This window comes from Bos taurus, chromosome 25 (assembly GCF_002263795.3).
Source record: "Bos taurus isolate L1 Dominette 01449 registration number 42190680 breed Hereford chromosome 25, ARS-UCD2.0, whole genome shotgun sequence".
NCBI lineage: Eukaryota > Metazoa > Chordata > Mammalia > Artiodactyla > Bovidae > Bos > Bos taurus.
Window position 1 is genome coordinate 2,923,621 of NC_037352.1, and position 20,758 is coordinate 2,944,378.

Here is a 20,758-nt window from a genome sequence, read left to right on the forward strand (position 1 = left end):
TTCGTTTTGCCTCCTTGTGTCCCTGCCAGGTAACGGTGACTCTGACGTTGACATCCAGGAGGACGATGAATCCGACAGCGAACTGGAAGAGAGGCGGCTGTCCCAGCTGCGCACGGCCATGGAGGTGCTCACGCAAGGTAGCCCAGCCTCGCTTGCTCACCCCCTGCCCCACCCCCGGGCCCAGGAAACCGCAGCCAGACTGCCGTCAGGGCTGCTGGGTTTCCAGGCCCGTAAGCACCCTGCTCTGTGGTTAATCGGGATTTTGCTCTTAACCTGCCTAGTGCTCATCTTTGTTGCTGATACTCTTACCTTCGGCCCCAAGAAGAGTCAGGCTTGTAGTTTGGTGCTTCTCACAGAGGTCATGGAACATACTGCCTCCACCAAGGAGCTGAATTCTTTCCTTTTTGGGTCCAAACTGGTCTCAGTGCAATTACGTCCTTTATGCTCAGAGAATTAATGTACAGATAAGGGACCTACGTGAGCATCTCTGCTGTTAAAACCTGTTTTTAGTTTCTGCCTTCTCACTGCAAAAGACTCAAGCAGTAAAATAACATGGAGTGAATGTGGGTGCTTCTCTGGGGCCTTCCTCATGTCCCACTCCTACCATACAGGGGTTGTGGCTTGGGGCTGGGTCCTTCCAAATTGCCTTTCTGCACATGCAAACACACATAAGTATACACATCACACACATACACACATCACTGGGGGCCCTTCTCAGCCTTCAGGGGAGTGCAGCTCTCTGCCTCTACGTGGGAAGGGTGGCTCTTGAGTTTTTGCAGAAGTCACACTTAGATGACATTGACTTCCAGAGGAGGAGTGGAGAACCACTTTGGTAATGATGCTGTTTTGAAGGATAAGTTAGAGTGATACTAACTTTTGTTTTTACTTTTCAAAGCCCAGATGTGGATCCCAGTACAAGTGACCCTGGCCCACAAAGCGAGAACTTATCTCTTCAGCAGAGAGCACACACCTCCATGTATTCTAGTGACAGGGTTCAGTGATTTTATTTCTTCCCCTGGGACATTTATAGGATGCATGTTTATTTTTCCCATCCATGACTCGTGCTCAGATTTCATGGCCTTATTCCTCTTTTCCGAAGTGGAAATGCAGAAGATCTGTTACTGGTACACTTCTGAGTAGCTGGCTGCTCCCTAAGTCAACTTTTTAGTGTGAATTCTTCTTCCCACTTTCCTAAAGGAAAGCAGATCTTGGTGCCCAGTTCCTGCCTTGTCTCACAGGTTCTCATGCTCTCTTCACACTTCTCTTTTTCTCAGGACAACCCAGCAAGCACGTCGTGGGCACGATGCAGGGTGGAGACACGGATGATGACGTGAGTCCTGACCAGCCCCTTGAGCAGCCCTGGTCTCGGTGGTCCTGGGCCAGCTAGGTCCTGGACTCGGTTGACCAAGGAGCTGAGTGCATCTCACCAGGGTAGTATAAAGAGCTGCTTCTCAACCTGGCACGTTGCTGGGTCTGTGGCAGAGCTTGGCCTCCCAGGGAGCTGACCTCTCATCTTTGCTTGTTGATGGCTCATTTCTTTTCTTTTCAAATGAACATGCTTGCCCTACTTTGGTTTTTTCCTTCTCATTGTTCTTTCCATTCTTGCTTTCCAAAGATGGAAGCAGCACCAGCTTTCTTAGGTAAATGCAAGACTTCCAGCTCCAAGAAGCAGGTTGGTTTTCTTTTTCGCCTCATCCATTTGTGTGTGTGTGAGCTGCTAAGGGCCAGCAGAGACCCTCCCCCAAGAGTGATGCCCGGTGTCCAGGGCAGGAAGCCACTTACATGGTTTCCACAGTGGGTGGTAGAGTTACCTAACGGTCCCTGTGTTAACGAGGAGGAGGGGGTGGATGCTGAGCCAAGAGACAGGAAGGGTCATCAGGCTTCTGAACCGTATCCTAGAAAAGAAGGGCTGCTGTTGAGGGCTGGGGTCAAGGCCAGCTCCATTCTTGGGAGGGGACATAGAAGGCAGGCTCCCCCGAGACCAGGGCCCAGAGAGGCTGTGACATGAGGCTGCTGGCGCCCTCGGCATTGTTGAATGAATAACTGTGGGCCAACGGAATGGGGTCCGGTTGTTGGGGCTGCACTGCTCTGGACCTGCTTCTTTGTTGAGTCCCTGGCAGAGCTGTGAGGCCCAAGAGGTGAAGGGTGATTGGACTGATGGAGTCAGGGACCTTCTGTCCAGGTGAATGCCGCGTGTGTCTGGAGCCTGGCACCAGCACAGAGCCTAGACCGATATTCTACAAAAGATCCACTGATTGGGTCCCAGCAGTGTGGCCTGGGGAGCACTGTCTGGCCCCCCTTCTTAGGATTTGCTTGATCGTTGGTATAGCTTTCTACTTTTCTGAGCGATCACCTTATTTGTAGTTTAAAGTCTCCTCTGTGCCTGTTGCTGCTTGTTAACTTCAAGGAGGCTGTTTCCATGCAGCACCTTGGGTCTGTCCTTCACCCGTGCACTCATTCACTCGCCAGGTCCTTGTTGAGTGCTGGTTGTGTCCCAGGCACCATTAGGGGTTGGGGAATTCAGGAGTGAACGGAACCAATCCCCTGCCTCCATGAGGCTTATATTCTTATGGTCATCAAGCAGATACATCAGGGGTCATCATGGTAAGAAAAATAAAGCAGGTTCAGGGAAAAGAGGGACAGGGATGAGGGTTCTGACTGAGTGGGTAGGGGAGGGTTGTGCTTGGGAGGGGCTGTGAGGAATTGGGTGGAGGGCATTTGCAGGGGTCTGATTCAGAAGTGGTAGTGGCGGTAGCTGCAGATTGTTGAGAAGTGCTGTTTCTAAGGTTAGAGCCATCAGGTTTTGTTAATTGGACATGAAGTGTTAGAAATGCCCTGGTTGTGGCTTCGTTGGCTGAAAGTGTAGTTCTTACATTCCCAAGGCGGGCAGACCTCAGGACGGGGCCTGGAGAGCAGACAGGAGGTCTGGCTCGGTCATTCTGAGTCAGCCACCTGCTAGGTGTCCACATGCTAGTGCTGAGAAGCTAGTTGTATTCAGGTCTGGACTTAAGGTCTGAGCTGGAGACTGAATTTGGGGGAACCTCCCTAAGATCACCGTGAGGGGGACATGATTGCTTGGGGAGGGAAGTAGAGAGGAAGATCAGAGGCCCGAGCCAACTCTGTATCACAGCAGTCAGGGAGGGAGAGCGGGTCTGCATCTTGACTAAGAAGATTCGAGAGTGAGGGGGGCAAGCACAGAAGAGGGTCTCGGGGGTCAGGAATGGAGAACTAATTACCTGTAGGATCTGAGTCCATTGACTGTTTCAGTCTTGGGGGCCTCAATGGGAGAGCGTGGCTGGAGGGTGCTGAGAGGGCAGAGAGCAGGGCCTTTGTGAGCTCAGGACTCGCTCAGGGATTTGCTGTGAGGCCACGGGAGAGCAGGGCTGAGCAGCTGCAGAGGAGGATGGGTTATGTGTTAGGGTGTTTTATGTTTTTAAACAGAGGGAAATTGTGCATTGGTGGGAATGGTCTGTATAGAGTGACTGACCATTCTGGTTTCCCCAGGGGTACAGGACCTGCACTTTGAGAAAGCTGGCTGAGTTAGTGACCCTTATCCAGATGATGAGAGAGAGAGAGCATGTTTCTTTTAGTTTGCTCCTTACACCCATTTCCTGAGTGGCTTTCCATCCAAAAGCCAAAGTAAGCTCCCCCGCCTGTCTCCAGGCCCCCATCCTCCTGGCTGGCTGCTGCGACGGGGGGCGCTGGGGAGGAGCTCTGGGGCTTGATGAGCAGATCCATGCTGCTCCTGAGACAGAAGCAGGAAAGCCACTTGCAGCACCAGCCTCAGTTCGCATGCTGGTGTTTCAGGACACGCTTACATATGTGTTACTGTCCCAGCCAGCGGTCTGTAGACCCTGGCCCTGTGCTTATGCCCCACAATCTGACTATTTCCTCTTCCAAGCTCTCCCTTCGCATAGGTTTTGCTGGTTATTCAGCTGCTAGTGAAACAGCAAGGTAGGGTCTCTGCTGACGTGACATCAGCAACCGGAGGGGCCACTCAGCTGTGCTCACCATCTCTCCCACAGGAAGACCTGGAGGACAGTGAGATTGACATGGAGGACGACGAAGACGACGATGACCTGGAGGACGAGAGCGTGGCACTCTCAGCGGCCAAGCCCAGTCGAAGAGGCCGGAAACCTGAGCCACTGGAGGAGAGTGACAGTGACTTCTGACCTTCGTGCCAAGGGACCTGGGCAGATGAAAACCCGCGGATTTGTAGGGAAAGGGGGAATTAAGGAGGCAGAAGAAAAGAGGCGTTTGTTGGATAAGCCAGCTGGACTTGTTAATGAAGCAAAGCCTGCTTCTGGTTTAGTTTCTTGGGTGTTGCTCACACATTCCAAAGCTTAAGAACCGGAGCCAGCCCCACAGAGGACTTTTTTTTTTGCCTTTTCTATCTCCTAAAACTTGGGAAATGCATGTGTTCCTAGAGATTCACATCCACAGGGCAGAAGCTTTTGAGAAATAACAGCCAACAACATATAAGTCTTGGCTGTTAGGTTTGTCGCACTTTTTCTTTAAAAGTCAGCGGGACCTTCCCAAACCTGGGGCTGAAACTGGGCACAGGCCTCATTTCCGGAACTGTAGGGCAGTCAGGACATTTATGTTGTATCAGCTTTTGAGTCTCGGCTTTAATTCACTCTGTAGTCTTATTTTCCTCCTTCTCTACGTTCACAATACCAAACTTTAAATGTATTTTACTAACTAACATTTTCTGAAAGAAAGTAGCTAATTCAGATGGAAACCAGCTTTGCTTGAAAATCAGGCAACAGAGAGATGCCCCAGGTCACGCATACTTCATTCTCTCTCAGAAGGCTGATGTTCCTCCTTAGGAAGGAGGAGATTAAGGGGAAAGTGTCGGTACGTATTCAGGTTTCTGACTTAAAAAAATAAACCATATTGAATTTAATAAAATAGCACTAGAAGAATTTCCCTTTTGTGAAGGAGAAGTGACAGGTATGTGGATTTTGTTTTGCTTTGGTTTTGTTAATACAGAGAACAAGCACAGAGGAGTTTTCGTTTACTTTTCAATTATAAAGTCGGAAGACTTGTGAAGTTTTTTATCTCAATAAATGTATTTTACACCATATTTTTATACTATTAAGTTTTATTTGAAAATATAATTATTCATTTGTACCTATAACATATAAATAACTTCTTCAAGAAAAATTCATGGATTATTACTGGACGTGTGAATTTTAGGAGACAGTGTGACAATTCTTTCTGTCTTTGCTTTTTTTTTCTGTCTTTCCCTAAATTTTACATGAGATTACTCTTTTTTTTTTGTAAACCTTCAGTGTTCAATTAATTCACCAGTAATTTAAGCTATGGGAGTAAGTGTGTTGGGAGTCATGTTGAACCTACTTGGAAGCCATGGCTTTTAAGCATAAGTTGCATCTTCTTGGATGTTACAGCTATGGTTTAGCTGAATCTGACCTGACTTCTGTTTTAAAAAACAAAAAATGTATTTGTTTCCCTCATGTGATTCTTTCTTCTGATGGGCTTTAACATGGGAACTCTGCCCAAGTCACAGATGATGTGTCCAGCTGTTTCTAGGTAATTGTGTCCCAGAATGAAGCTCAAGACTATTTTAAGGAATATAAAAATCATCAGTCCCCAACAAGAGAAAGTTTTCAATGTCTGGTATCAAAAATTACCAGGTGTAAGATGCCAGTCAATTAGTGGAAAAGGACAGACAATTATGACTGTATTCCATATATTCAGATAACAGAGGAAAGCGTGAGCAGGGTGTGAGATGTGGAAGATGGAATGTCTCTAGACTTTGAGAGCTACTGGAGGTTTAAAAACCAAGAGGGAAACTGTGCACACTGAGATTAAGAGCAGATTATACACTGCAGAAGAAAACATTGCTGACCCTGAAGACACAGGGCATATTTGTCCAATATGGAATACCAAAATGACCCCCCAAGTCCCATTGTGGTGGTTATCCATTTATTGCCTCAGCTTCAAATTCACCTTCTGGTCTGCTCTATGCTAGTGAAGCTGTTGCTTGTCAGTCTCCTTGGAAGGAAGGCTATGACAAATCTAGACTGTATTAAAAAGCAAAGACATAACTTTGCTGACAAAGGTCCAAGTAGTCAAGGCTGTGGTCTTTTCAGTAGTCTTGTATGTATGTGAGAGATGGGCCATAAAGAAGGAAGGGTGCTGAAGAATTGACACTTTCAAACTGGTGCTGGAGAAGACTCTTGAGAGTCCTTTGGACAGCAAGGAGATCAAACTGCTGCTGCTGCTGCTAAGTCGCTTCAGTCGTGTCTGACTCTGTGCAACCCCATAGATGGAAGCCCACCAGGCTCCCCCCATCCCTCGGATTCTCCAGGCAAGAACAGTGGAGTGGGTTGCCATTTCCTTCTCCAATGCATGAAAGTGAAAAGTGAAAGGGAAGTCGCTCAGTCTTGTCTGACTCTTAGCAACCCCATGGACTGCAGCCTACCAGGCTCCTCCATCCATGGGATTTTCCAGGCAAGAGTACTGGAGTGGGGTGCCATTGCCTTCTCTGAAGGAGATCAAACTAGTCAATCCTAAAAGAAATCCACTCTGAATACTCATTGGAAGGACTGATACTGAAGCTCCAATACTTTGGCCATCTGATGTGAATAACCAACTCACTGGAAAAGACCCTGATGCTGGGAAAGATTGAGGGCAGAAGAAGGGGACAACAGAAGATGAGATGGTTGGATGGCATCACCAATTCAATGGACATGAACTTGGGCAAACTCTGAGAGATGGTGAGGGACAGGGAGGTCTGCCATGCTGCAGTCTATGGGGTTGCAAAGAATTGGACACAACTTGGTGACTGAACAACATGTTAAGCATGGTCAGTAGGATGCTTGAGAGACTTTGAAGGAGGGAGGGGGCTCTCCTTCCAAATCTAGTGTGGCTTGCGTTGAGGTCCCTGGAGAGCACGTTTTAGCCCCTGAGGTTTCTCCAGTGCTAGTTTCCTGCAAGGCACAGCTGTCTGCAGCATTTGACTGCTGTGACTCTTGTCCATCACCTCAACTTAGCCAGAAACAGTGCCAACCAGAAGACAGTATAGCAACCTCTTGAAAGTGCTGAAAGAAAAGACTATCATCCTTGAATTCTATACCCAGAAGAAATACCTTTCAGAACCAGTAATCTAGTGAAGATTATATAAGACTTATGAGCAAATGTCCCTGCCTTCAAAATAATGTTATTTATAGCTGATTGTTTCCCCTCTAGTCTTGGATCCAATCAAAGCTCTTAAGTTGTTAAGACTCCTTAATAATAAAACAATCCCAGCCTTTTTGTTTTCTTCATGATGTTGACGATTTTTAAGAGGCCATGCTAGTTTTTCCCAGAGTACCCCTCAATTTGGATTTTGTCCGACTGTTCCTTCATGATTAGATTCAGATAAACGCTTTTGGCAGGAATAGTACATCAGTGACGTGTCCTTCTCAGCCATCACACTGGGGGCACAGAGTGTCCCATTTTTCCCGTCATCAGTCATGTGGAGTTGCATCACTTTGCCAAGGTGACATTTGCAAAATGTCTCCATTTAAAAAACATATTTATTATACCAGCATATTCTTTTTTTTTTTTTTTAGCTTGTGGGATCTTAAGTTTCCTCAACCAGAGATCTAACCCACGCCCCCTGCATTGTGAGCGCAGAGTCTTAACCTCTGGAATGCCAAGGAAATCCCCAAAATGTCTCCATTTTTATGGAGCCTTTGTAAATACCTCTCTGTGGGGTGATACTCAGAGACTATGATTTTCTCCCTTAATAGGATTTCATTCATGGTTATATCATCCAATGATGTTTCTTGCCCAAATACTCATTTTTAAAGAAACATTTGGAGCAACAGTTCCTGTTCAAATTTAAAAATGATAATTATAGCTTCCATAACCATTTTCCTTGGTTATGTAGTTGAAGAACCCCTGATGTTCATTTGGAATAGTTTTCCTTCCAACATTGAAAGGCATCTGAGGGAGTTTATGCCATGTGGAAGCTCGGCTGTCTTGCTCTCATGGGGAAGCTGTAGATGCAGAAGTGCTTTGGGGAACCTAATACAGAAAGGTATATGAAGACATCGATTTTTAACAGCCTATTGATAACCACAGTGCCAGATTCCAAGTGACATACAGTGGACATAATCTCTGCCTTTGAGAGAGTTTGTAATGGGTGAAAGATGACAGAAACCTTGGAGAACTTTTTTTGTCTCTGCTCCAGAATCCTATAATTAAAGCCTTCCTTTCTCTTCAATTTTTTTTCCTTATTTTTCCATATGACTCTAAAGATCATACTCCTGTAGCCTTTTCTTGAAAAAAGATGTTCCCTCTGTCACTGATGCCAAATTGACACTCTTCATGGGCTTGAAGACGGCAGTTCATTTCAGAGTGAGGGAGTGATTTTATCCAGGGCAGTCATGATAAGAAAAGGTTGGGGCACGTTAAAGACCCCAGAATATAAATAGGCGCTGACTGGCTTCTTGCTGAGCTCTGAGACTCATCCCTGAGTCCCTTGGCAGAAGACCGTCCGTGCTCTGTGCTGTAGTGGGGCGTCCATCTCTCCCCTGCCTGGACTGACCCTGGACCGGGAGAGGGGCTCGGATCCTCCTCTGGCAGCACCTTTCCTGCCTCCTTGCAGGAGACCAGCACTCCTGGGGGTCAGCATCTTTCCCAGACCGCAGGAAGGCACCCTGGAGAAATGGTCCTTTTGTTGGAAAGCTTTCAGCTGTGTGTCTACCGGATCCACCAGGAACTTGTTTTGCTCACATTTCCACAGTGCACGAGGGAGCATTTGTCTTGATAGCCTCCGAGATCATCCTGGCGCCAGACTCTCCAATGTGGTTTCCCTGGAGACTGGAAGAGAAGGATCGGGACAGGGCTTGAGAAACGGGAGGCCTGAAGGTCCTCATCAGTAAGGAGCAGGTGGTCACTACCCGAAACGCTAAACCCAGGTGAAACTTGTGCTTCCACTATCCCTCTCATGGACGACGCTCCAAATGGCCCCCTTGTATACGGAGTTCCCTGTAGAGCTACTGGCGGACTGGGGTCATCTGGCTCCGAGGTTCAGAGGGGAGGCAGGGTCTGACCTGGAAGCACTTCTAAGGGTGAACCAAGCTGGTGGGAAAGGGCAGGTGCCGCTGAGCCCCACTTACTTGATGTGCCGGAGCCCGTGGTTTCCAGACAGTGCAGTGGCAACGCATATCGCCCCCTCCATTCCCAAGGAATTCTCTTGAAGACTAGGCAGAGAAGAGATTGGAGATGCCACAGTGAGCCCTTCAGGACAGAAGGACACACCCAGGAAGCAGCATGGCACTGTCTTGGAGGGGCCCGTCTGGGCCTCATTGGTCCTCAGGTGCCATAGCAACAGCCAAGTGGCATTTAACCCTGAGACCCAAGTCTGCACGCAGCCAGGGTGTCTTGTGCAGGTGCCACAGAGGACGTATGACCAAAAACACGAAAGGGAACAAACCCATCCACAGTACTGACTAATAATGACTGTAGTGTCAGCTATTTGTATTTTGAAGGGAGCAGCTACAGCAGAAAGCAAGTATTATGCTACAGGGGGAGTCCAGAAGAGAAACCGGCTGTCCTGAGGCACGGGTACATCTGTGCAGCCACTCACTTGAGTCTCTGGAGACTGGAATTGACCTTGAGAGCACTCGCCAGGGCTTTGGCTCCGGCCACCTCGATGGTGTTTCCTCTTAAGCTGTTGAGAAAGGCGGGAACCCTGAGGCGCAATCTCAGGCACAGTGGCAGCTGAGAGGGGAGCCCGGCACCCCTTCCGGTGAGCATAGGCGCCTGGGTGGAGGCAGTGTGGACTCAGCAACTGTGGGGGTGCGGTTGCTCCTCCCTCGCTCCTGGGCACAGAACAAGGACTGGCTCTGGGGAGCAGGACGTGGGGAGGGGTGAGGCCGGCCCAAGCTGGGGGTCTGTGGGAGCCCTCGTCCTCCATTTTCATTCCAAAGAAATAGGGGCGGAGACCAGAGAGGCAGCCCTCCACCCGGAGGTGCACGTGCACTTGGAACCCCAGCACTGCAGGAGCAGCGAGGACCAGGCAGGCCCGAGAGCCCCACAGAGCTCGGGCTGGAGCTCAAATCTTCTCACAAGCTGGGTCAGTGGCCACTGTCTCCTCCCCAGGGCCCCTAAACGGCCTGGGGACATGTTCAGTCTGGGCAAGGCCAAGGAGAAGAGGACCCACGAGTGACCCCCAGGAAAAGAGGGTGACGGGGCTGGAGAGGCTGGAGCTCCTTGATCTCTCTGAAGGCATTGAAGTGATCTGGGAGTTTCCATGTTCATGTCCTCCTTCCATATATGATCACTCTGAGTCAATAGCTTGACTTCATGAGCTGTAGCCAGAGACTGGAATACTTACTCTAGAATCTCCAAGGTTCTGTTCACAGCCAGGGCCTCCCCGAGTGCCTGGGCCCCCGGAGCACCAATGGAGGCCACCTGGAGACTGTAAGAGGAGATGCGGTCATTGCAGGTGGGCAGCCTCCAGCCCACACACCCACCGGCCCAGCTCCATCCGCGTTCACCCTTCATCTCCACCCCCTTGACCTAGGGCTGAAACCGGTGAAATAGCGCTGAAAGTTGTTGGCCTGTGGTGTGTCCAGAGAATGCTGCATCTCCTGCCCACACTGATGCCAGGCAGAGGTCTGGACACAGGAAGTGCAGGTGTTCTGGAGAGTTTGGGGGACACCCTGGAACCCCTAGTTCTTACTTTTTAGATGCCTGATGTCCTAATCACTAATATTAAGAAAGTCAAACCCACCTGCCTTTCCTGGAAAAAACGGGGATGTTTAGTGTGGAAAGATGGCTAAGGGCCAGCTGTGCATGTCAGGACTTACTAGAGAGCAGTGAGGACTGTGTTCACCTTCAGCGCGCTGGCCACTGCAGAGGCACCTTCATCCCCAATGGCATTCTCCTGTAAACTGAACGCAGAGTCTGACCCAGGTGCACAGGACCCGAGCCAACGCTCTGGCAGGACGTGCTGAGCTTGGACCTTCTAGATTTAAATCAGAGCACACACCCCATAGTAGATGATCTCTGGGGATCATTGCACCTCCTGTGTGGCCACTGCCCCATGGCCACCTAAGCCTGCACAGTGGTCTGGAGTCTGCATGAGTCTAGACCATTAGGCAAAACAGAAACGGACACATGGAAATACTGTCCACAAGAAACTGGTGTGATTTTCAAAGCCATCCCCAAAATCAAAGCTCTCAGTCCTCAAGCCATTCTTGCTGGTCGGTGTTTGACAGCTTTTTTTTCCCCCCTTTTTCTTCCACATTGGAGGAAAGTGGAAGGCCCTGGAGCAATAAATGACTAAGAGTTTAGTTCCAGTGGACACTGGCACGTTTGAGGGAGCAGTTTGCATTGATTATTTTAGCAAATATTTAAGTGCCTTGGGGATCAGCAAACCCAATCCTGGCCTCTTGGAACTCAGGTGGGGGAACGTGTGAGATGAGAGACCAAGTGTGAAGTGCCCTCCCCAGTGTGGTCACAGAGGCTGCTCGGCAGAAATAGGTCTAGACCAAGCCCACGCGTGAGAGATGGGGGCGGGCCTGACACATCCAAGGAACCCAGAAGAATTGGGTCAAGTTGCTGGGGTGTGGAGTGAGTCCCCAGGGGTGCAGAGAAAGCAGAACTTCAGGGCTGTGGGAGCCACACTGAGGGCTGGACTTCACCCTGCAGGCACTGGGCAGCCAGCTAAACTTGTCCAGGATGGGGATAGATTGACGTTTGGGAATCTTTGGCCAGCAGTGTGAGAGGAGGGACTGGATGTGGAGGCTGCGGCAGTGAGGCTGGTGAGTGACGCTAGCCCCCTGGACAGTGGCCGTGCGGGTGGAGGAGGCTGGGTGGAATGTTGGGAGGAGAAGCGACAGGACTTGGAGATGAGCTGCGGTGGGAAGTGAGGAGGACGGCGATGTTTCTAGCTTGTACAGTGGTGGCCAGGACCCCGCACATGGTGAGGAACCAAGAAGCAGGCTTGTGGGGGAGGTAAACCGGGTCCACCCAGGGGGAAGTGGAGTGGGCAGTGGACACGGGGGTCTGAAGCTCAAGAGAGAGGTCTGAGCTGTAGATGTGGGCGCCTCCAGGACTTCAAAGGGAATTGAAGCCCTGGGTGAGGAGGAGCTTCTAGAAAGAGACATCATTCGGGAGAAGATGACCCAGGACAGGACCCTGAGGAATAGCATGTTCAGAGTCAAACGGAAGCACCTGCCAGACAGGGCGTATATCGGAAGCTGTGGGAGCATGAAAAGCAGGTGAAGCTCAAAGGGTAAACACAGAGTGAGCACCTCACTCAGCAGGTCTGCTCCCAGGTGTGCTCAAGAGAGAATTAAAAGCATGTATCCACACGCAGAAACTTGTGCACGAACGTTCACAGCAGTGTTACTCATAATAGCCCAGAAGTGGAAACAGCCCAAATGTCCATCAGCGGGTGAGTGGATAAGCATCATGTCTGCCCACGCAGTGGAGTGTTATTTACTCGGAAAAAGGAACGAAGCCCTGACACATGCTACAGTGTGGACGGACCTTGGCACCCTTACACTAAACGAAAGACGTGAGTCAGAAAGATCACATATTCTGTGACTTAAATTTTGTGAAATGTCCAGAATAAGCAAATCCATAGAGACTGTAGATTAGTGTTTGTCAGGACTAGGGGACTAGGGAGGAAGTGGGGAGTGAGTGCTGATAAGCATGAGGTTTTTCATGGGGTGACTGAAGGGTTCAAAAATTGATTTTAGTGGTGGTTACCCAGCTCTGTAAATATACTAGAAACCAGTGACTTGTACACCTGAAAGAGTGGATTATATCTCAGCAAAGCTGTTATTTTGTTTAAAAAATATATATATATACACAACACCAAGTCAGATGGAAGCATGCTCTCTGGCCCTGGAGCAGAGGAGGCTGCATGCTGAGGGCAGGAGAGCCTGTGGGCAGCAGGGTGGCTGAGTCTGCACCTCCCGCCCCCTCGGAGGCCCCACTTACTCGAGGCTGGTCAGGCTCGTGTTGAGCTGTAGTGCTTGTCCCAGGGCCTTGGCAGCGCCGGCCTGGATGAAGTTCCACTGCAGGCTGGGCAGACACACACACGTGACGACATGGCCCAGGGCAGAGCCAGGAGGTCCTGGGAGCTCCAGAAAAAAGGGGCTTCTCCCAGGAGAGTGACCAGAGTGGGTGGAATCCTTGGGGATGGGATCCTGGCCAGGGTGGGCAGAGCTCCTGCAGCCCTCCCCCAGGCTGGTCCCAGGGAGGGGCTCTTGCATGGAGTGTGTGACACAGCGCAGCGTGGGCGCCCACCTCCCACCACTGGCCTCTCCATGCATCAGCCCCAGGAAACAGAGCAGGGGGCTGGGCACAACCTGCTGAGGCCGTGCAGGGGGCGGGGACCCTGAGCCTCCTGTCTCCCCTGGTTGAGTGGGGCCCTGCAGCTCTGGGAGGACAGGGCCGGCTGGGGGCGCCGTGGACTCACTGAAGGGATGTGAGGGTGCGGTTTTCCCTCACTGCCTCTGCGACGGCCTGGGCGCCCTGGTCGTGGAGTAGGTTGGCTGTCAGGCTGGGCAGAGGGGAGCAGGCAAGTGAGCCGGAGCCAGCAGTGCAGCCCCCGTCCTTGCTCCCTGGGGATCCAGACCACTCCCCGATCCCCAGCTCCACCCCAGGGCTGCATCTTGTCCACTGGGATTTCTGGGCTCAGGCTCTCAGGGCACTTGAATGTGCTCCCGGGCGCCGCGCCTGCCACGTGTCCTGGGGGTGGGCAGGGGGCAGGCTCTGCTTGATGGGCCTCCATGTCTGGTCACCTGCCAGGAGGTGGCAGAGCTGCCTGGTGACTCACTCACTCCTGGCCCATGTGCTGTCCCCCCCACCCCCTTTCTCCTAAATTGTTGCGGGGGTGCGGGCTCAGGCAGGGTGACTGTCACCACTCACTCCATCCTTGTGTACTTTGCGGCATCAGAGGGGGACATGTGTCAGGGTCACCACCAGGCCTCCCGGCCACCCCACCCCGACCCCAACCACATCCTTCTCCCAAGGGCCAGCCCGTCAGCTCCCAGCCTGGGGTGGGCAGGGACCCTGGTGGCATAAGAGAGCCTTAGGAAGCCCCGCCTGCCCCCTCACGTACTCCAGGCTCTTCAGGGTGCTGTTGGTGCGGAGAGCACGTGCCAGATCCTGGGCTCCCTCCGGGCTGATGGAATTTTCTCGAAGGCTGAGGAAAGAGAAGACTCTAAGCTGCTGATAGACAGGGGAGGCCTTTGGCGGGGGTGGCACAGCGTCCAGGTGCTCAGGCTGTTTAGAAGCCTGGAACCCTAGGTGGGTCCTGGGTGGAGGCGGGAAGAGCCCACTCCAGGAAGCCCCCCTCGCAAGGCTTGCCAGCCACGTGTTCCCCTGCCCAGGACTGTCCGCAGGAGGACAGACCGTCCAGGAGGAAGAGGATAAGACACCAGGACCTCAGAGGTGTGAGGGGGAGGGGCAGGCCGGCGTGCTTGGTGGTTGCAGGCTTGCCCTCAGGAAGGGGGTGGCAGACCCGCCTGCAGAGGCTGCCCCCCTCCCCCGTCCCCGTGAGCTGGGGCGCAGGCGGCCAGGCTCCAGGGTCAAGCTGCCCAACCACGGCTCTTCCCCGTCCCAGGCCCTCGGGGTGGAGGTGGGAGTGGGGGTTTCTCAGCACCAGCCTTTCCCTCCACGTCCCAGAGTCCCTTCAGACCCCCAGCCAAGGAACGGAGGGAAGGGCGGGGCTTACTTGAGGCTGAGGAGCGTCTGGTTGGTGCAGAGGGCCCCCATCAGCGCTGCCACTCCCGGGTCGCTGATGGAGTTGCTTTGCAGGCTGCAGACAGAGGACAGGGTGCCCTGGGTGTGGCCAACTCAGGACCCGGGGGCGGGGGGGGGAGCAGTCCTTCCGGGGTCATGGGCCCTGAGTGCAGCAGGGGGCTGGGGCCCTGTGCCACCCCTGTGCCCTCCCCATTCCTCACTCCTCTCCCGTGCCCCGCAGTCCAGCCCCTGCCACCTGAGGGCAGGTGGGCCAGCGCCACCAGTGCCAGAGTTTAGACGTCACCTTGGTTTGGGCAGCTCCGCATGACTTCTGAGGGACATGTGTCTGCAGCCCCCGGAGAAAGCGGCACAGCCAGGTGTCCCCACTCCCCACCATGGCCCCTGGAGCCAGCCCCCTCCACAGCCACCTAGGCCAGCTCCTAAAGGGCACTCGGTGCTTGTCACTCTGAGAACTCCAGAACCAACACCAACCTACTGTCCAGGGAGAGGGAACTGGCCTGGTGGGCTGGAGGGAGAGACATTCGGAGCACAGAGTGCCCGGGGTCATGGGCTGGTGGGTTCTGACTGACAGCCCTTCACCAGGACCTGCCCCCCTGCTGGCCAGGGAACCCGGGTGGGGAGTCACCCTCTGCCCACATCCACCCCCTGGGGACTCACTCCAGGCTCTTCAGGCCCTGGTTCACCATCAGGGCCTCTGCCAGGGCCTTGGCACCTCCATCGCCAATGCTGTTACTGGAGAACCTGCAAGAGAAGGGACGTGGGTGGAGCGGCCGGGCGGGGTGAAGCCAGGAGGGGTCAGAGTCCGGGAGCCCTCCAGGGAAGGGCTGTCTCTGGTCTCGAGGGGGGCCCAGTACACAGTTTCTTCTGTCTGAGGCCGGCTGGCAGGCAGCTTTTGTAAGAGATCAAGGTAGCAGTGTCCTTCTCGACTCCTTTGACGGGGGCAGGGCCAACCCTTCAGCGAGAGGCATTTGTGATCTTTCTGTGAATGTGGCTGGGATGTCAGTAAAGGTAAGCCTGAGACAGTTGGACCTCACTCCTTCCTGGGAATCTGTATCTCCATTCTCCTGGCTCAGGGTTTTGGAGTCCAAAACCAGCTCTCTAGTACCCATGCATTCAATCATTCATTCACTCATCCATCTGCTTACCCACTCATTCATCCATCCATCCATTTACTGACTCATCCACCCACCCATTCAGCCATCCATCCATCCATCCATCTACCCACCCCATGCTCACAAATATGTGTGATAAGCTGGGCATTGTGCCAGGCACGAAGGGTACCAGTTTGGCCCTTCTGCATTTCTCACATGAGCTCCTTCAGACTCCTGTTTTGCTTCAGGGCATCTGCCATCTGCTGGGTTCCCACTGGCCCGATGGAGTTCTTCTGCAGGCTGAAGGAGAAGGGTCCTTCGGTAAAGCTGGCCACAGGCAGTCCCAGACCAAGGACAGTCTGGTTCAAGTTTACCGCAGCATGGGGGAGGGGTCCTTGGATTGTTGTCAAAATGTTGCTAATTAGACTAATGGAGTTATGTGAAGAGTAAGAGGCTACCGGTGGGGGCTTCCCTGGTGGCCGAGTTGTAAAGAACCCTGCTGCCAATGCAGGGACGCGGGTGCGATCCCTGGATAGGGAAGATCCCCTGGAGAAGGGCATGACAACCCACTGCAGTATTCTTGCCTGGAGAATCCCATAGACAGAGGAGCCTGGCGGGCTACAGTCTATAGGTTCGCAAAAGAGTAACACACGACTTAGCAACTAAACAACAAAAAGAGGCAAGGGCAGCTGGGCCTTCCCTTGAGGGGTCAGAAAGCAGTGACCAGCGGACACTGTTAATATCCATCAACTTCCAAACTGGAGACTTTCTGAAGACTTCTACATACAAGTCCCACTGGCCCCTCACCTGACCAGCCTTCTCAACACTCAGCAGTCTGCCTCCATTCAGATCAACCGGCAGCCTTCCCCCCACCCTACAGTCCTCCTGAGGGCGGACCCTGGCTTAGGCTCCTCGTCTGCAGAAGCTACTTCCTCTTACACTAAATCTGGAGGAGGAAGACACTACAGGAGGACCCCTGTGTTCATCCTAGGACAGGCAGGCCAGGACCTCATCTGTATGAGGCTAACTACAATCCAAGCAAAATGGAACTTTCCTTGGTTCCAAAAGAGCAGGGGGAGGAAAAAACCCTCCCCTCCCATAGAGTATTTCCTTGAGGAAACTAGGGATTATAAATCCTTTCCCTGTCCCTTTGAGAGTATGTAAATCTTTTTAAGAGCTATTAATAGAAGTTAGCCTCTTGCCAGACTTACAGCCTAGGAATGTCTTTGGTAAGGGCCTCCGCGCCATCTCTTTGAACCCTGCACATCTAGGAAGGCAACACCTCCTCCAGCTGTAAGTGCCTGCTTGTCATAAAGCCAGGAGTTTTCATTTTCCTCGGCATGAAGGCAGGAGGCAGGCATAGACAGCTCCCCGTCCCAGACGACAGGCAAATTTAGGATAAACTAAGTATGACAAACGGTGCTCTTCCAGTTCTCTTGTTTGAGGACAAGCTGTGGTCTTTCTGGAAAACCCACATGTAAAGGGTTTTGTCTGCTCGGCTGCAGGAAAGGGTGAGATTCCTTTCTGTCTTTGCCATCCCACTGGCGGGTCACCTTGGATGCTCACTGCAGGCTAGCTGAGTGCTTACTCCAGTAACTAAGCTGTTTCGTACTTTTCTGCATTTGTGGAGAGGATTTCCCATCTTGGTGGGAGGCTCTGTTTGTAATTATTCCCCCAACACCTATTCTCCGGAAAAGCAGTGGACGTCAGGTTTTCCAGGGGCCGTGCAGATGGCTCAGAAAGCCTCCAGGCCTTGTCCCATCCACCCCTCTGTGCAGGAAACAGAGAGGCCCTTGGGGGAGGAGAAGAGAGGAGAGAAAACCGTTCTCTGCCAGCCAGCATGCCCACTCACTGCAGCACGGAGAGGGTCCGGTTGGTGGCCAATGCCTCAGCCATGCACCTGGCACCGTCGTCCCTGATCCTGTTGCTCTGGAGGCTGTGGAGGCAAGGAGAGGCATCACTGGTGGAGCCCAAGAGGGTGCCCGGCAGGCCCTCACCCCACACACCCAGGGAGTGGGGGAGCTGGCCCTTCCCACCGCTGCTCTGGCCTCAGGCTTTCCCTGGGTTCTCCAGGCACCTGCCTGCTGGCTGTGGACAAGGAGCCCCTGATCACTGGACCACAAGGTCATCGATAGTCTGAATTACAGCTGAAACATAGCAGCCAGGTGTTGGTGAGGACGTGGAAAACTTGGAGCTCTCATCCCAGTTGCTGGTAGGAACATTAGACGGTGTGGCCTCCGAGGAAAGCAGGCCGGGCCGTTTCCTCAAAAGGTTAAACACAGGGTCACCTGTGACCCAGCAGATCCCACTGCTATGTATCCACCTGGAAGACCTGAAAAAAAGGTCCTCAAGAGCTTGTACACAAATATGTACAGCACAATAGCCAATAGGTGGGAACAACCCGTGTCCAGCAACTGGCGAATGGATTAACAAATCGTGGTCCATGTAATAGAATATTATTCAGCCTTAAAATGGAATGAAATACACATGCTTCGACATAGATGAACTGTGAAAACATTCCACCGGGTGTAAGAAGATAGGCACAAAATTACTGTTTGATTCCGTTTACACAAAATCTTCAGACAGAAAGCAGATTGGTGGTTGCCAGGGGCTGAGGGGGGAGGGGGGCATGGAAAGTGACTGCTGATGGGTAGAGGGACTCCTTTTAGGGGGATGTAAATACTTAGGAACTAGATCGAGGTGTTGGTTGCATAACTGTGACTGTACTAAATGCCATTGAACTGTACACTCCAAAATGGTAAATTTTATGTGAATTTTGCCTCAGTAAAAAGAAGGAAATGAGCAAAACAAACCAACAGAACGCATCAACGCATTGTATCCATCAACTAAGGATGGATACAGCCACTGGCCCCTTAAAGGAGCCCAGCAAACCTCAGCAAACCATGGGGAGCATCTGAAAGATGGGATTTCAGTGTCTTGGAAGACACCTCAGGGGTCATCCTGATGTCATGGCCTTGGGGACCTCCCACTTATGGAGACAAGAACTTTTCCTCGTAGATTGTTTTGCCTGTCAGACCTCCTCGTACCTCTCTCCCTCTTCTCCTCCTTCCCCAGTTCAGACCCTGAACACAGGCGCAGTGAAGAGCTGGACTTAGGAACTCGATCAGCACACAGGATGCCCTGGCATCCACTGGATGGGAGCCAGTATCTTGTGGCTGCTGTTGGGAATTACCTCCCGCTGCACGGGTGGCACCTGAGGAGATGGTTTTCTGAGCCACCTCCTGGGGGCAGAGGCAGCAAGCAGGTGACATGTACCTCAGAGAGGCCAGGGTGCGGTTAATCTTCAGAGCATCTGCCAGCGCCTTGGCCCCCTGAGGTCCGATGGAGTTACTGCGGAGACTGGCAGAGGAAGAGAAAAGACCGGTTATCCAGTTACCGGGGAGGGAAGGCAGGACAGAAGTTACTCAGATCTTTAAATCTGTGCTCCTTGAAGAGAAGGTGCCAGGGTTTGTGGTGTTAGTTGCTCAGTCGTGTCTGACTGTTTTGTGACTCCATGGACTGCAGCCCACCAGGCTCCTCCATCCACGGGATTCTCCAGGCAAGAATACTGGAATGGGTTGTCATTCCCTTCTCCAGGGGATCTTCCTTACCCAGGGACTGAACATGGGTCTCCTGCACTGCAGGTGGATTCTTTACTGTCTGAGCCACCAGGAAAGCCCTGTTTGGTGGAACTGGGGCAGAGATCTTTGTTTAGGCAACTGAGGAAGGCATTCCCTATGATGGCCCCACACGAAGCAGGGAAGAAAGCAGGGTCTGATGGACTAGTGGGCTTGGGCTGAGTGTGGAGAGGAGATGATAACACCAGATTCAAGGCCAATATTCTGGTGCTTCTGTGAGCGAGCCCCAGCAGCTGAGGAGGAGCCAAGACTTGGCTGGCTCAGCTGTCATTCCAGCCCACCCTGGGGAGAGTGTTGCCTAGGGGGCTTCACACGACGGCTCACAGGCTCCCCCCATCCCAGTGGTGAGGGTCCTACTTACTCCAGAGTGGTCAGGCTTCTGTTGACAAGGAGGGATCTAGCCAGAGCTTTGGCCCCTTTGTTACTGATCTGATTCTCAGCCAAGCTGCCCGAAGAGAAGGAGAGGGTGCTTAATGAGGGTCTTTAACCTCATCACCTCTTCTGCAACTCCAGGCCTGTGATCCAAACCCGTCAGCCACCATAGCATCATCAGGGCCTGGGCGCAGGGGGAGACCAGATGAGCCAGGCCCAGCAAATGGGCATGGTAGGGCCAGAGTGGGTGGACAGGTCCTCACATTAGCAGAGACCCCCATGTGTGCATGCTCATTCACTTCAGTCATGTCCGCCTCTTCGCAACCCTATGGACTGCAGCCCGCCAGGCTCCTCTGTCCATGGGATCCTCCAGGCAAGAATCCTGGAGTGGGCGGCCATGCCCTCCTCCTGGGGATCTTCCCGACCCAGGGATCGAACCTTTGTCTCATTTTGTGTCCTGCACCGGCAGGCAGGTTCTTTCCCACTAGTACCACCTGGGAAGCCCAGCAGAGGGCCCCAGGGAGAAGTCTGACCAGAATCGAGTGCAACAGCTTCTACATAAACAGTGCAGCAGAGAGGATGGGCAGTTACTGCAGACGACCACGTGGATTCCAGCCAGGGCTGTGCTGGAGAACCAACTCTCAGGAAAAAGCGAAATAACAAAAGCCCTGATTTGTTGCGTTGGCTAATTTCCATGGTGTAAATACTCCCACTGTGGCCAATTTCTAGCACTGTCAACATGTAAAAATTCCTGCTCATGACCTGGTGGCTGAACCTGTGGCTCCAGCACACCCGTGGCCCCTGTCCTTTCTCTAAAGCAAGAAAGCCAAATGGTTGAGCTATGAAGCTGACTTTAATAAAATGTACATCTCTATCTACCTTGAAAGGGTATACCCTGAACACACTGAAGAGTGG

The 20,758-nt window shown here is 52.3% G+C and overlaps 2 protein-coding genes across 9 annotated transcripts in view; one reads left to right on the plus strand and one right to left on the minus strand.

The window, feature by feature from the left end:
* CLUAP1 (clusterin associated protein 1) overlaps positions 1-5,086 on the plus strand; it is a 30,141-nt gene extending 25,055 nt beyond the window's left edge. For 2 of the 4 annotated variants that reach the window (NM_001105450.1, XM_005224555.5), the window contains 4 exon segments: positions 30-137; positions 1,275-1,330; positions 1,616-1,672; positions 4,026-5,086. In NM_001105450.1, the coding sequence (NP_001098920.1) occupies positions 30-137; positions 1,275-1,330; positions 1,616-1,672; positions 4,026-4,172 (368 nt within the window). In that variant the 3' untranslated portion in view covers positions 4,173-5,086. 4 annotated transcript variants of the gene reach the window in all.
* Positions 5,087-7,526: 2,440 nt separating this feature from the next.
* NLRC3 (NLR family CARD domain containing 3) overlaps positions 7,527-20,758 on the minus strand; it is a 28,068-nt gene continuing 14,836 nt past the window's right edge. For 2 of the 5 annotated variants that reach the window (XM_059881666.1, XM_059881667.1), the window contains 15 exons: positions 19,833-19,916; positions 19,445-19,525; positions 19,110-19,193; positions 17,686-17,769; positions 16,050-16,133; positions 15,400-15,483; positions 14,714-14,797; positions 14,099-14,182; positions 13,454-13,537; positions 12,973-13,056; positions 10,830-10,913; positions 10,355-10,438; positions 9,605-9,688; positions 9,135-9,218; positions 7,527-8,835 (listed from right to left, as the gene is read on the minus strand). In XM_059881666.1, the coding sequence (XP_059737649.1) occupies positions 8,745-8,835; positions 9,135-9,218; positions 9,605-9,688; positions 10,355-10,438; positions 10,830-10,913; positions 12,973-13,056; positions 13,454-13,537; positions 14,099-14,182; positions 14,714-14,797; positions 15,400-15,483; positions 16,050-16,133; positions 17,686-17,769; positions 19,110-19,193; positions 19,445-19,525; positions 19,833-19,916 (1,264 nt within the window). In that variant the 3' untranslated portion in view covers positions 7,527-8,744. The remainder of the gene's footprint in view (positions 8,836-9,134; positions 9,219-9,604; positions 9,689-10,354; positions 10,439-10,829; positions 10,914-12,972; positions 13,057-13,453; positions 13,538-14,098; positions 14,183-14,713; positions 14,798-15,399; positions 15,484-16,049; positions 16,134-17,685; positions 17,770-19,109; positions 19,194-19,444; positions 19,526-19,832; positions 19,917-20,758) is intronic. The other 3 variants (XM_002697946.7, XM_059881668.1, XM_005224650.5) reach the window with 3 other exon arrangements.